Raw genomic sequence first — 13,175 nt, 5'->3', positions numbered from 1 at the left:
GGGGTAATGTACTGACGTGGATAGAGAACTGGTTGGCAGACAGGAAGCAGAGAGTCGGGATAAATGGGTCCTTTTCAGAATGGCAGGCAGTAACTAATGGGGTGCCACAGGGCTCAGTGCTGGGACCCCAGCTCATTACAATATACATTAATGATTTGGATGAGGGAATTGAGTGTAATATCTCCAAGTTTGCAGATGGCACGAAGCTGGGTGGCGGTGTGAGCTGTGAGAAGGATGCTAAAAGGCTACAAGGTGACTTGGACAGGTTAGGTGAGTGGGCAAATGCTTGGCAGATGCAGTATAATGTGGATAAATGTGAGGTTTTCCACTTTGGTGACAAAAACACAAAGGCAGAATATTATCTGAATGGCGGCAGATTCGTAAAAGGGGAGGTGCAACGAGACCTGGGTGTCGTGGTACATCAGTCATTGAAAGTTGGCATGCAGGTACATCAGGCGGTGAAGAAGGCAAATGGTATGTTGGCCTTCATAGCTAGGGGATTTGAGTATAGGAGCAGGGAAGTTCTATTGCAGTTGTACAGGGCCTTGGTGAGGTCTCACCTGGAATATTGCGTTCAGTTTTGGTCTCCTAATCAGAGGAATGACGTTCTTGCTATTGAGGGAGTGCAGCAAAGGTTCACCAGACTGATTCCCGGGATGGTAGAACTGACATATGAGGAGAGATTGGATCGACTGGGACTGTATTCACTGGAGTTTAGAAGGATGAGAGGGGATCTCATAGAAACATATAAATTTCTGACAGGACTGGACAGGTTAGATGCAGGAAGAATGTTCCCGATGTTGGGGGAGTCCAGAACCAGGAGACACATTCTAAGGATAAGGGGTAAGCCATTTAGGACCGAGATGAGGAGAAACTTCTTCACTCAGAGAGTTGTTAACCTGTGGAATTCCCTACCGCAGAGAGTTGTTGATGCCAGTTCATTGGATATATTCAAGAGGGAGTTAGATATGGCCCTTACGGCTAAAGGGATCAAGGGGTACGGAAAGCAGGAAAGGGGTACTGAGGTGAATGATCAGCCATGATCTTATTGAATGGTGGTGTAGACTCGAAGGGCCAAATGGCCTACTCCTGCACCTATTTTCTATGTTTCTATGTTTCTATGTAAACATCTATACAGACAGTCGATATGCTTTTGGAGTAGTGCATGATTATATGATAGCCTGGAGCAGATGGGGATACTTGTCCTCAGGAAGAGGGACGATTAAAGATGAGGAGATTGTTAAAGAATTAGTGGAAGCCTCCCTCCTACCCCAAGAGGGTGCGATCAACATCAACAGGGGAATGGATGGGCAGATGAAGCAGCCAAGTGAGTGGCAGAGACAGGTACACTGGCCAGGGAAGCCTAAGTCGGAGTAGGTACAATTGGGCCTGAGGAAGTAAACATGCTTAAAGTACAGGGAGAAGCCCCTCCACAGGAAAAGGAGAGGTGGAAGCAGAGAGGGGACCAACAAGGGACCGACGGGATATGGAGGAAAGATGGGAATGTGGTGGCCCTGGAATGCATCCAGGGGAGTCTACTAAATTTATACCACGGGTATGTCCATACAGGTAGAACCAACATGATAAGCTCGATGTCCAGATGCTGGTGGTGGAAAGGAATGGTTTGAGATATAGAGGACCAATGTAGGAGGTGCGTGATATGCGCAAAATGCAACCCAGGGGGGAAAGTAAAGGTCAGAATGGGAAATCAGCCCCGACCGAAAGGACCCTGGGAAAACTTGCAGATAGATTTTACTGGACCGTTGCCCAGCAACAAGGCGAAGACATATTGCCTAGTTATAACAGACCAGTTTACGAAGTGGGTAGAAGCTTTCGCCACTTGAAATTGTTCAGCAGAAACCGTGGCCAGGATCCGAGTAGAAGAAATATTACCCCGATGGGGAATGCCACTACGGCTGGACTCAGATCAAGGTACACACTTCACTGGGCAGTTGATGAAACAGGCCTGCGCTTTACTAGGGATTAGGCAAAGGTTCCATATCCCATACCATGCAGAATCCTCCGGATTGGTGGAATGAATGAATAGGACCTTAAAAACAGCCCTAGCTAAAACAATCGAGGAAACTGGAAAAGGTTGGGTAGAGATGTTACCCCGAGTACTGATGAAGCTCAGGGCAAACCCAAGTCGGACGACAGGACTGACACCCTTTGAACTAATGATTGGAAGGGCAATGAGACTGCCAGAAGTCTTGGTTTCAGGAAGCGAGGACGCAGGACCATATAAAGACAGAATACGGAAATTTGGAATGGAACTCTCTGAACAGTTACATGATTTAAAGGTACAGGCTAACAGTAGTTTAATCAAGGACTTAGAGAACGACACTAAGAAACAGAAGGTCCAAACACCCCAAATAGGCAGTCAGGTGATTACTCCAGTGAGGTCCGGGCTTGCACCCAAATGGACCGGACCCTATCAGGTAATAATGGTAAATTATGGTAGTTGTAAGGGGTATCGGCAAGTGGAAACACTGGACCCAGTTAAAAAAGAATGGTCACTAACTAACTGGTGACGACCGGGAAATATTGTTTTTTTGCAGGATTCTAGTGCTTGTGGAAACAACGTGGGGTAACGTAACCTCATATCAAGGACAACAGGTTGAGGGACGGCAAGGCCTGTATTACAGGGACTCGGGCAACATTAGTTCAAAAAGAATCAATAACAGTGACAGACGGAGCAACAGTAGACTTAAATAACGGGCATAAAACAACGTAACAAGGAAACAAAACAACATTGGGGATGGGCCAGGAATACGGGACCAATAATTAGTGGGAATAAGACCACGGTGTGTTTCATAATCCGGAGGGACAGAGATACTGCCCCCGGGGGAAGTGGGTGCAGGTTTCACTCAACATCTCTGAATGGTGGTGGAGGGATATCTCCCGAGATAGACGCACCACCACGACCCCACCCACTACTTTTGTAGTGTATGTGCGCACCTTTAGTAATGACTCCACGAGGCAGGGTATGATACTTAAACTGTGTAGACCTGTAGTCCTTTATTAGCAGCTCCTGAGTGAGGACAACAAGCTGTGAGTTCCTTTTTATACTGCAGTGTGCAGGTAACCCTTAGGTCTCCAGCAGCAGCACCCTCTGGTGTACAGGTAAGGCGTGTACAGTATAAGGGTACATTCAGTGTGGCATAACAGTGTTACAGACATCACACAGTAAGCAGGCATGCATACACAACAACTTTAGCAACAGTGAGCACTACCAGGACCTCGACCATCATACCCCCAGCACCACAAACGTGTCCAACTATGAACGCTGGGGCAAAAGAGAAATTGATTCGGCAGAATAGAGAAGACCCCAAGTGGAGGAAAGATTCGAACACCAAGAAAATGTTGGCTAAAAAGGGCTTATACACAAACTATGCTGGACTAAATGTACTGGTTGTAGTGCAAGGGAACTCACCTTGTTGTATTATCCTGCAAAAAGGTGTAACCGACGTAAGAGGCAGGCCCTAGCCCGTACTACAGTTAAAACATTGAATAAAGGAAAATCGGACAGTCTGGCAGAAAGGACTTACTCAGTATCACCTTGATGGGAAATCCAACAGGTAGATCCTGCAGCTCGGGAAGTAGCGCTTCCCAAGCGAAAGGACAACCCTGGAAGCCCACCCATGAGAAATTAATTGGGAAATGGCCTATCTTCGGCATATAGCCAAGGGCCATTAGGGGGGAATTATAAGGGATAAATTGTAGGGGATGCAAATAGGGGGTCAGATTTATGCTGAAGGTAGTGAACTTATAAATTGCCTATATCTGTAACACTTGCTTGTTTAGGTATAGCAGAATTATTCACATTAAACTATAGCTTAACCTTAGTAATACTTAAACAGCCGAAGTCAGCAGTTTGTTTAAAAGTCCCTGAGGAAGAGATAAAGAAGCCAGTACAACCACCCTAGGCATCGGATAGACTGGGGTAGAGGGCAAGATGGAACAAAACAATGATGAGAGATGGACAATTGCATTTACCACTCAGAGTCCGTCTGATAAGAGTCGACAAATCAATGTAACTTCGCTGATAGCAATAGACCTATCGATGATTTTGTAGGAGAATAGCTCCTCTCCAAAACCTGTATAAATTGTACTTGAAAACTCTTGTATTTCGGAGGATTTAGGCTGAACCTTCCCGTGCATTGCTCGTAATAAAACCGGTAAAACTGAGGTTTCGTTTGTTTACTTCCGTGGTCGTTATACAGTGGGAATCTGGGCAAGGTGTCAATTAACTATATCAGTTAGTCCACCTTGAAGGAGAGAAGCCTCCTTTTTACCCTAAAATTCTGCAAAATTCTTAATCATGCCCCCTACATTGAAGTCTAAATCATTGACATATATACCACAAAAAGCAAGGGACATATGAACATAAGAAATAGTAGCAAGAGTAGGCCAATTGGCCCCTCGATCCTGCTCCGCCATTACATAAGAATAAGATCATGGCTGATTTGATCTTGGGCTCAGCTCCACTTCCATGCCTGCTCCCCATAACCCTTCAAAAATCTGTCTATCTCCACCTTAAATATATTCAATGACCAGCCTCCACAGCTCTCTGCAGCAGAGAATTCCACAGATTTACAACCCTCTGAGTGAAAAAATTCCTCCTCATCTCAGTTCTAAATGGGTGACCCCTTATTCTGAAACTATGCCCCTTAGTTCTAGATTCCCCCATGAGGGGAAACATCCTCTCTGCATCTACCTTGTCGAGCCCTCTCAGTACCTTAAATGTTTCAATAAGATCACCTCTCATTTATGTAAGCTCCAATAACTAGAGGCCCAACCTGCTCAACCATTCTTCATAAGTCAACCCCTTCATCACAGGAATCAACCTAGTAAACATTTTATGAACTGCCTCTAATGCAAGTATATCCCTCCTTAATTAAGGAGACCAAAACTGTATGCAGTACTCTAGGTGTGGTCTCACCAATATTCTGTAAATTCAAAAACAAGAAATAAATCACACTGCAGTCAAAATGAAATGGTACAGTGCATGGTCCTCCAAAACAGATATAAACATAGTCTTTAAACATTTCAATCTGTACAACTTGAAATAATCTAATTCAATTGAGACTTATATACACATCATAATTGCATTGTTTGTCACTTAAGTACCTCAAACCTAATCAAATTAAATAAAAAGTTCTTCGATTAACTACACCCCAGACTTCCCTGCTTTTATACTCCATCCCCCTTGCAATAAAGGTAAACATTCCATTTGCCTTCCTGATTACTTGCTGTACCTGCGTACTAACTTTTTGTGTTTCATGCACAAGGACCTCCAGGTCCCTCTGTACTGCAGCATTTTTTAATCTCTCTCCATTTAAATAATAATTAGCTTTTTTATTTTTCCTGCCAAAGTGGATAACCTCACACTGTTCCACATTATACTCTATCTGTCAAATGTTTGCCCACTCACTTAGCCTGTCTATAGCCCTTTGTAGATTCTTTGTGTCCTCACAACTTGCTTTCCCACCCATCTTTGTATCATCAGCAAACTTGGCTACATTACTCTCTGTCCCTTCATCCAAGTCATTAATATAGATTGTAAATAGTTGAGGTCCCAGCACCAATCCCTGTGACATCCCACTAGTAACGTTTGCCAATGGGAAAATGACCCATTTATCTCGACTCTCTGTTTTCTGTTAGTTAGCTAATCCTCTATCCATGCTAATATATTACCCCCAACCCTGTGAGGTTTCATCTTGTGCAGTAACCTTTTATGTGGCACCTTATTGAATGCCTTCTGGAAATCCAAATACACCACATCCACTGGTTCCCCCTTATCCACCCTGCTCGTTACATCCTCAAAGAACTCCAGCAAATTTGGCAAACATGATTTCCCTTTCATAAAACCATGCTGATTCTGCTTGACAGTATTATGCTTTTCCAAATGTCATGCTACTGCTTCCTTAATATTGGTCTCCAGCATTTTCCCAATGACAGATGTTAGGCTATAGTTTCCTGCTTTCTGTCTGCCTTCTTTTTAAAATCGGGGCGTTATATTTGTGGTTTTGCAATCTGTTGGGACCTCTCCAGAATCAAGGGAATTTTGGTAGATTGCAACCAAAGCATCCACAATCCCTGCAGCCACTTCTTTTAAGACCCTAGGATGCAGGCCATCAGGTTCAGGGGACTTGTCCACCTTTAGTCTCATTATTTTACTGTGTACTTTTTCTTTGGTGATTGTTTTATGTTCCCCCGTCCCTATAGCCCTTTGATTATCCATTATTGGGATGTTTTTAGTGTCTTCTGTCGTGAAGACCGATACAAATTATGTGTTCAATGACTCTGCCATTTCCCTGTTCCCCATTATTAATTCCCCAGTCTCATCCTCTAAGGGACCAACATTTTCTTTAGCTACTCTCTTCCTTTTTATATACATGTAGAAGCTCTTACTATCTGTTTTTATATTTCTTGCTAGTTTACTCTCATAATCCATCTTCTTTCTCTTTATTTTTTTTTAGTCATTCTTCATTGGTTTTTAAAAATTTCACAATCCTCTTACCTCCCACTAATCTTGGCCACATTGTATGCCTTTGTTTTCAATTTGATATCATCCTTTACTTCCTTAGTTAGCCACAGATGATTCTTCCTTTTCTTAGAGTCTTTTCTTCTCACTGGAATATATTTTTGTTGCGAGTTATGAAATATCTCCTTAAATGTCTGCCACTGCTCATCAACTGTCTTATCCTTTAATCTATTTTCCCAGTCCACTTTAGCCAACTCTGCCTTCATACCTTTGTAATCGCCTTTATTTAAGATCAGGACACTGGTTTGAGATCCAAATTTCTCACCCTCCAACTGAATTTGAAATTCAACCATGCTATGATCACTCTTTCCTAGAGGATCCAGGATCCTTTACTATGAGATCATTCATTAACTCTGTCTCATTACACAGAACTGGATCTAAGACAGCTTGCTCCCTAGTTGGTTCCACAATGTACTGTTCACGGAAACCATCCCGGATAAACTCTATGAACTCTTCCTCAAGGCTACCATGGCCAATTTGATTTGTCCAATCAATATGAACATTAACATCGCCCATGATTATTGCCGTACCTTTCTTACAAGCCTCCATTATTTCTTGATTTATACTCCGTCCAACAGTGTAGCTACTGTTAGGGGGCCTTTAGACTACACCCACCAGTGACTTCTTCCCCTTATTATTTCTTATCTGCACCAAAACTGATTCTACATCTTGATCTTCTGAGCCAATATCATTTCTCACTACTGCACTGATCTCATCCTTTATTAACAGAGCTACCCCACCTCCTTTTCCTTTCTGTCTATCGTTCGGAATTGTCAAATACCCCATAATAGTTCGTTCCCAGCCTTGGTTACCTTGCAACCACGTCTCTGTAATGGCTATCAGATCATACCTATTTATATCTATTTATGCTGTCAGCTCATCTATCTTGTTACGAATGCGGCGTACATTCAGATAAAGGGCTTTTAATTTTGTCTTTTTACCATTTTCCCCTGCTTTGACCCCACTTTCTGATGCACTCTTATTTTTATACATTCTGTCTCTTCCTGTCACCACTCTGGTTATAATTTCTCCCATCGCTACCCTGCTCTATTGTCTTCTCCTTTCTCTTTGACTTTTTAAATTTCCGCTCACCTGAACCCTTCCCCCCACCCCCCCCACTATTTAGTTTAAAGCCCTCTCTACAGACATAGTTATTCGATTCGCCAGCACGGTTCAAGTAAAGCCTGTCCCAACAGAACAGCTCCCTCTTACCCCAGTACTGGTGCCAGTGCCCCATGAATCGAAACCCATTTCTTCCACACCATTCTTTGAGCCACGCATTCGTCTCTCTGATCTTATTTACCCAATGCAAATTTACTCATGGAGCAGGTAATAATCCAGAAATTATTACCTTTGTGGTTTTGCTTTTTAATTTAGTCCCTATCTGTTTATACTCCCTCACCAGAACCTCGTACTGAGCCCTGCAGAACCCCACTGGAAACAGCCTTCCAGTCACAAAATACCCATTGACCATTACACTTTGGTTCATGCCATTGAGCCAATTTTGGATCCAACTTGCCATGTTCCCTTGGATCCTGGGCTTTTACTTTACTGGCCAATCTGCCATATGTGATCTCGTCAGAAGCCTTTCTAAAATCAAGGTAGATTACATCAAATGTGCTACCCTCATCGAATTGTTATCTCCTCAAAAAATTTAATCAAGTTAGTCAGACATGACCTTCCCTTAAAAAATCAATGCTGACTGCCCTTGATTAATCCGTGCCTTTCAAAATGACAATTAATAGTGTCTCTCAGAATTTTTTCCAACAATTTGCCCACCACTGAGGTTAGACTGACTGGCCTGTCTTTGCTCAGTCTATCCCTTTCTCCTTTTTCAAACAATGGTCCAACATTAGCAGTCTTCCAGTCCTCCGGCACCACACCTCTAGCCAGAGAGGATTAGAAAATGATGGAGAGAGCCTCCACTATTTCCTCCCTTGCTTCTCATAATAGTCTGGGATACATTTCATCCGGGCCTGGGGATTTATCCACTTTCAAAGATGCTAAACCCCTTAATATTTCCTCTCTCATTATGTTTATTTCATCTAGTATTTCACACCCCTCCTCTTTAACTACAATGCTGCATTGTCCCTTTTGTGAAGACAGAAGCAAAGTATTCATTCAGAACCATATCCACATCTCTGCCTCCACACCTTTTTGGTCTCTAATAGGCCCTACACTTTCTTTAGTTATCCTCTTGATCTTTATGTATTTATAAACCATCTTTGGGATTTCCTTGATTTAACTAGCCAATCATGCCCTCTCTTTGCTTTCCTAATTTTCTCTTTAATTTCTCCCCTGCACTTTCTATACTCTTCTAAGCTTTCTGCAGTATTTAGCTCTCGGTATTTGACATATACTTCCCTTTTTTGCCTTATGCTACCCCGTTCAATTCGTCCATTGTATAAGATGTTTGTATGTTTGTTCAGATATTCAAATCACCTTAAAATAACTGCAGATTACATCAAAACTCCCCAGAAGTTGAAGCAGCCTTTTATATGAAAAGTCCTCCGATTTACAAAAGTGCGTCCATACCGCAGGGTCAAGGTCAGGAGAGAGCAGCTTTTTCTCAGCATTTGTTTCGACAAGCGATATTTTCGGCGATATGTGGGCGAGATTCAAAGTAACACTCGGCGATATTATGGGCATTAGTTTCCATTTTTCTGACATTTACGGCAAAAAAAATTGGGCGGGCAGTATTATTAATTCTCGGCGTTAACTATATGCCGAAAGTAATGATGGGCGATAAGTGAGCGATAAATGGGTGTAAGTTTCCATTTTTTTGCTAAATGGGCACTATCTGGGCGTTATACCTCATCTCAGTGTTAAAATGGATATTAAGTGGGCGGTAGTGATGCAAAACTTATGGAAAGTCTAGCCTTATATCTTTTACACTGATTCTATCCAAGTTAATATTCGGGTAGTTGAAATTCCCTACTATTACTGCCCTATTGCTTTGGCTCTTAGATATTTGCCTACATATTTGCTCTTCTATCTCCCTCTGCCTGTTTGAGGGTCTATAGTACACTCCCAGCAATGTGATTGTCTCATTTTTGTTCTTCAGTTCAACCCATATGGCCTCATTTGATGATCCTTCTAACATGTCACCCTCCTCACAATTGTAATTGCCTATTAACCAATATTGTGATACCTCCTCTGTTTTTATCCCACTATCTATCTCGTCCGAAAGCCCTGAAACCAAGAATATTTAAGAACATAAGTATTAGTAGCAGGAGTAGGCCATACAGCCCCTTGAGCCTGCTCCACCATTCAATAAGATCATGGCCTATATAAGAACCACTTTCCCACCCGATCTCCATATCCCTTGATGCCCCTAGAGTCCTAAAATCTATCTCTTTCAGTTTTGAATATACTCGATTCAGCATCCACAGCCCTTTGTGGTAGAGAATTTCAAATATTCACAACCCTCTGAGTGAAGAAATTCCTCCTCATCTCAGTCTTAAATGACTGACCCCTTATACTGAGACTATTCCTCCTAGTTCTAGACTCTCCAGCTAGGGGAAACAACCTCCCAGCATTTACTCTGCCAATCCCCCTCAGAATCTTGTACGTTTAGCTGCCATCCCTGCCCTTCTTTCAGCCAGAATTCAGTAATAGCTATGATATTATACTTCCACGTGTCTATCTGTGCTCTCAGTTCATCTGCCTTTTTACTAGACTCCTTGCATTGAAGTATATACCATTAAGCATTGCCAAACCGCTTTGTTGTCTATTTTCTAGCTTTTGTTTCCTCTGCTTTCCAAACTGCTTTCCCTTCTGAATCTATGCTTAGGTTCCCATCCCTCTGCCAACAGCACTAACAAACCTCCCTGCGAGGAAATTGGTCCCGGCCCTGTTAAGGTGCAATCCGTCCAGCTTGTACAAGTCCCAACTCCCCCAGAACAGTCCCAAAGCCTCAGGAATCTAAAGCTCTCCCTCCTGCACCATCCCGCCAGCCATGCATTCATCTGTTCTATCCTCCGAGCACTCACTAGCTCATGGCACTGGGAGTAATCCAGAGATTACTACCTTTGAGGTCCTGATTATCAATCTCTTTCCTAGCTCCCTAAAATCGGCCTGCAGGACCTCATCCCGCTTTCTACCTATGTCATTGGTACCAATATAGACAACGACATGACTGTTCACCTTCCCCCCATTTATATAGCGCCTTTCACGACCTCAGGATGTCCCAAAGCACTTCACAGCCAATTTTTGAAGTACAGTGGCTGTTGCAGTGAAACACAGCAGCCATTCTTTACACAGTAAGATCCCACAAATTGCAATGAGATAAATGACCAATTAAACTATTGGCTCCCAGTCACACTTGGACATTTAACGCTGTTCCTTCAAAATCACTGGGTCAAAATCCTGCAAATCCCTATATAAACCATTGTGGGAGCACCATCACCACAAGGACTGTAGCAGTTCAAGGAAAATGCCCACCATCACTGTCTCAGGATAACTAGGAATGGGCAATGAATGCAGTCTTGCCAGTGTGACCCACATCCCATATATAAATATAAAAAATGTCTTCAGAATGGCACGCACTATTTGAATTTCTAAGTGAAAGACAGATATCCATGCTTAAGGTAGATTTTTTTTATTGTTAACAGAAAAAATAAGCCAGGCATACAATGATCACCATTTTCCTGATATCATTGATGAAACTGAAAGCATTCTATATAAAGTAATAATGTTTTAGTAAAACAATATAAATCAGCAGAAGCTTTGTGATTTCCTTTATTCACTTCAGTGAAAAATCTTGTAACAGAACTTCTGCTCCCCTGAATTGCAAACCTAGGATGAGTCACATCCTGTTAACATTAAATCCTTGGTATTGCAGTCTTCTCGCTTGCCTTTCTTCTGACATCTAAACTACTTAAGAAATCGAAATGAATAATAAAAAGACATTTCATAATGTGTCGCTGATCCATTGTATATGAAAAATGCACGTCCACATTTAGTAACATTTTTAAATCTTTGATTATCAGGACCAAAAGAAAACAAATACAAAGATCACACCCACAGTAAGTAAAGCAAGCTTTGCCATCGCTGTCGAACTGAAAACTTGTAGCTACAAGTGCTCTTATAAGTTGTGTAAAGTTGAATTCTCTGTTTCCAGTCCAAAAAAGTGATTAATATTCCATTGCTCAATAGGGAATGAACAATTTCCAGTCTCCTATCAACCAAGTCTCTTTAATCTGCAAACTTTCAGTCTCTCTTGCCGTATAAAAATTAAAAAATCCTAAAGCAAAGCAGCGCAAAGGAAAAGTACATTCAATATAAAGTACTTCTAGCTAGTTCATATTAAAAATTCCAAACTTGGAGGAAATAATCGCAATTTAAATCTTTTTTACAGCCTGTGATTACATCTAAGGTTGCGGGTTTAAGTCCCACTCTAGGGGCCCAAGTTTCCACAAGAAAAAAAACGGGCGCCCCTCCGAGCTGGGCGCCCATTTCTCGCGCCTAAAACGGCACCTAAAAAAATCCTCAGTATTCTCCACCTACTTACAGGTCCTGTAGCACTCGGCGCAGCCAGCACGAGCTGTGGGGGGGCGGAGCCAGGTCCCGGCGCTGAAAACAGTGCCGGGACCTCTGCACATGCGCGCTACAGTCGGCACGCAAGTGCAGTAGCTCCAGGCGCCGAACTGTGTGGGAGGGGCCCGAAGCACGCAGCCCCTAGCCCTAGCCCTGGCCCAATGGCCTCACTGGGGCTGCGTGAATGAGGCTCCTCCCACGGCCAGCTCCTGCTCCCCGCCCCCGACAAGACCCGACACTCACTTCCCCCCGTCCCCCCCCGTCGACCAGACCCGACCCGACACACGCTCCCCCCCCCCCCGCCGACCAGACCCGACCCGACACACGCTGCCCCCCCCCCCCCCCGCCGACCAGACCCGACCCGACACCCCCCCCGACCCTTACTCTCACCCCCCCGCCCCGACCCGACACCCGCTCCCCCCCCGACCCTTACTCTCACCCCCCCGCCCCGACCCGACACCCGCTCCCCCCCGCCCCCCGCCGACCAGACCCGACCCGACACCCGCTCCCTCCCCCGACCCCCGCTCTCCCCCCCCCCCTGCCCCGACCTGACACCCGCTCCCCCCCGCCCCCCGCCGACCAGACCCGACCCGACACCCGCTCCCCCCCCGACCCTTACTCCCCCCCCCCCGCCCCGACCCGACACCCGCTCCCCCCCGCCCCCCGCCGACCCGACCCGACACCCGCTCCCCCCCCCCCCGCCGACCAGACCCGACCCGACACCCGCTCCCCCCCCCGACCCTTACTCTCACCCCCCCGCCCCGACCCGACACCCGCTCCCCCCCGCCCCCCGCCGACCAGACCCGACCCGACACCCGCTCCCCCCCCCGACCCCCGCTCTCCCCCCCCCCGCATCGACCTGACACCCGCTCCCCCCCGCCCCCCGCCGACCAGACCCGACCCGACACCCGCTCCCCCCCCGACCCCCGCTCTCCCCCCCCCCGCCCCGACCCGAGACCCGCTCCCCGCCCCGACCCAAGGCCCGCACCCCCCCCCGACCCGACCCGACCCGAGACCTGACCCGACACCCGCTCCCCCCCCGACCCTTACTCTCACCCCCCCGCCCCGACCTGACACCCGCTCCCCCCCG

General features: G+C 45.3%; 1 protein-coding gene across 1 annotated transcript in view; it reads right to left on the bottom strand.

Annotated features, from left to right (window-relative positions):
• Nucleotides 1–12,171, bottom strand: part of LOC139257603 (uncharacterized) — a 71,371-nt gene extending 59,200 nt beyond the window's left edge. Inside the window, exons 1-2 of the mRNA XM_070874541.1 lie at nucleotides 12,060–12,171; nucleotides 6,524–6,635 (exon numbers count right to left, since the gene is read on the bottom strand). Coding sequence (XP_070730642.1) covers nucleotides 6,524–6,635; nucleotides 12,060–12,150 — 203 coding nt within the window. The 5' untranslated portion in view covers nucleotides 12,151–12,171. The remainder of the gene's footprint in view (nucleotides 1–6,523; nucleotides 6,636–12,059) is intronic.
• Between the last annotated feature and the right edge of the window lie 1,004 nt (nucleotides 12,172–13,175).

Source organism: Pristiophorus japonicus, unplaced genomic scaffold (genome assembly GCF_044704955.1).
Source record: "Pristiophorus japonicus isolate sPriJap1 unplaced genomic scaffold, sPriJap1.hap1 HAP1_SCAFFOLD_881, whole genome shotgun sequence".
NCBI lineage: Eukaryota > Metazoa > Chordata > Chondrichthyes > Pristiophoridae > Pristiophorus > Pristiophorus japonicus.
The sequence above is the reverse complement of the archived record's forward strand: the minus strand, read 5'-3'. Positions and strand labels throughout refer to the sequence as shown.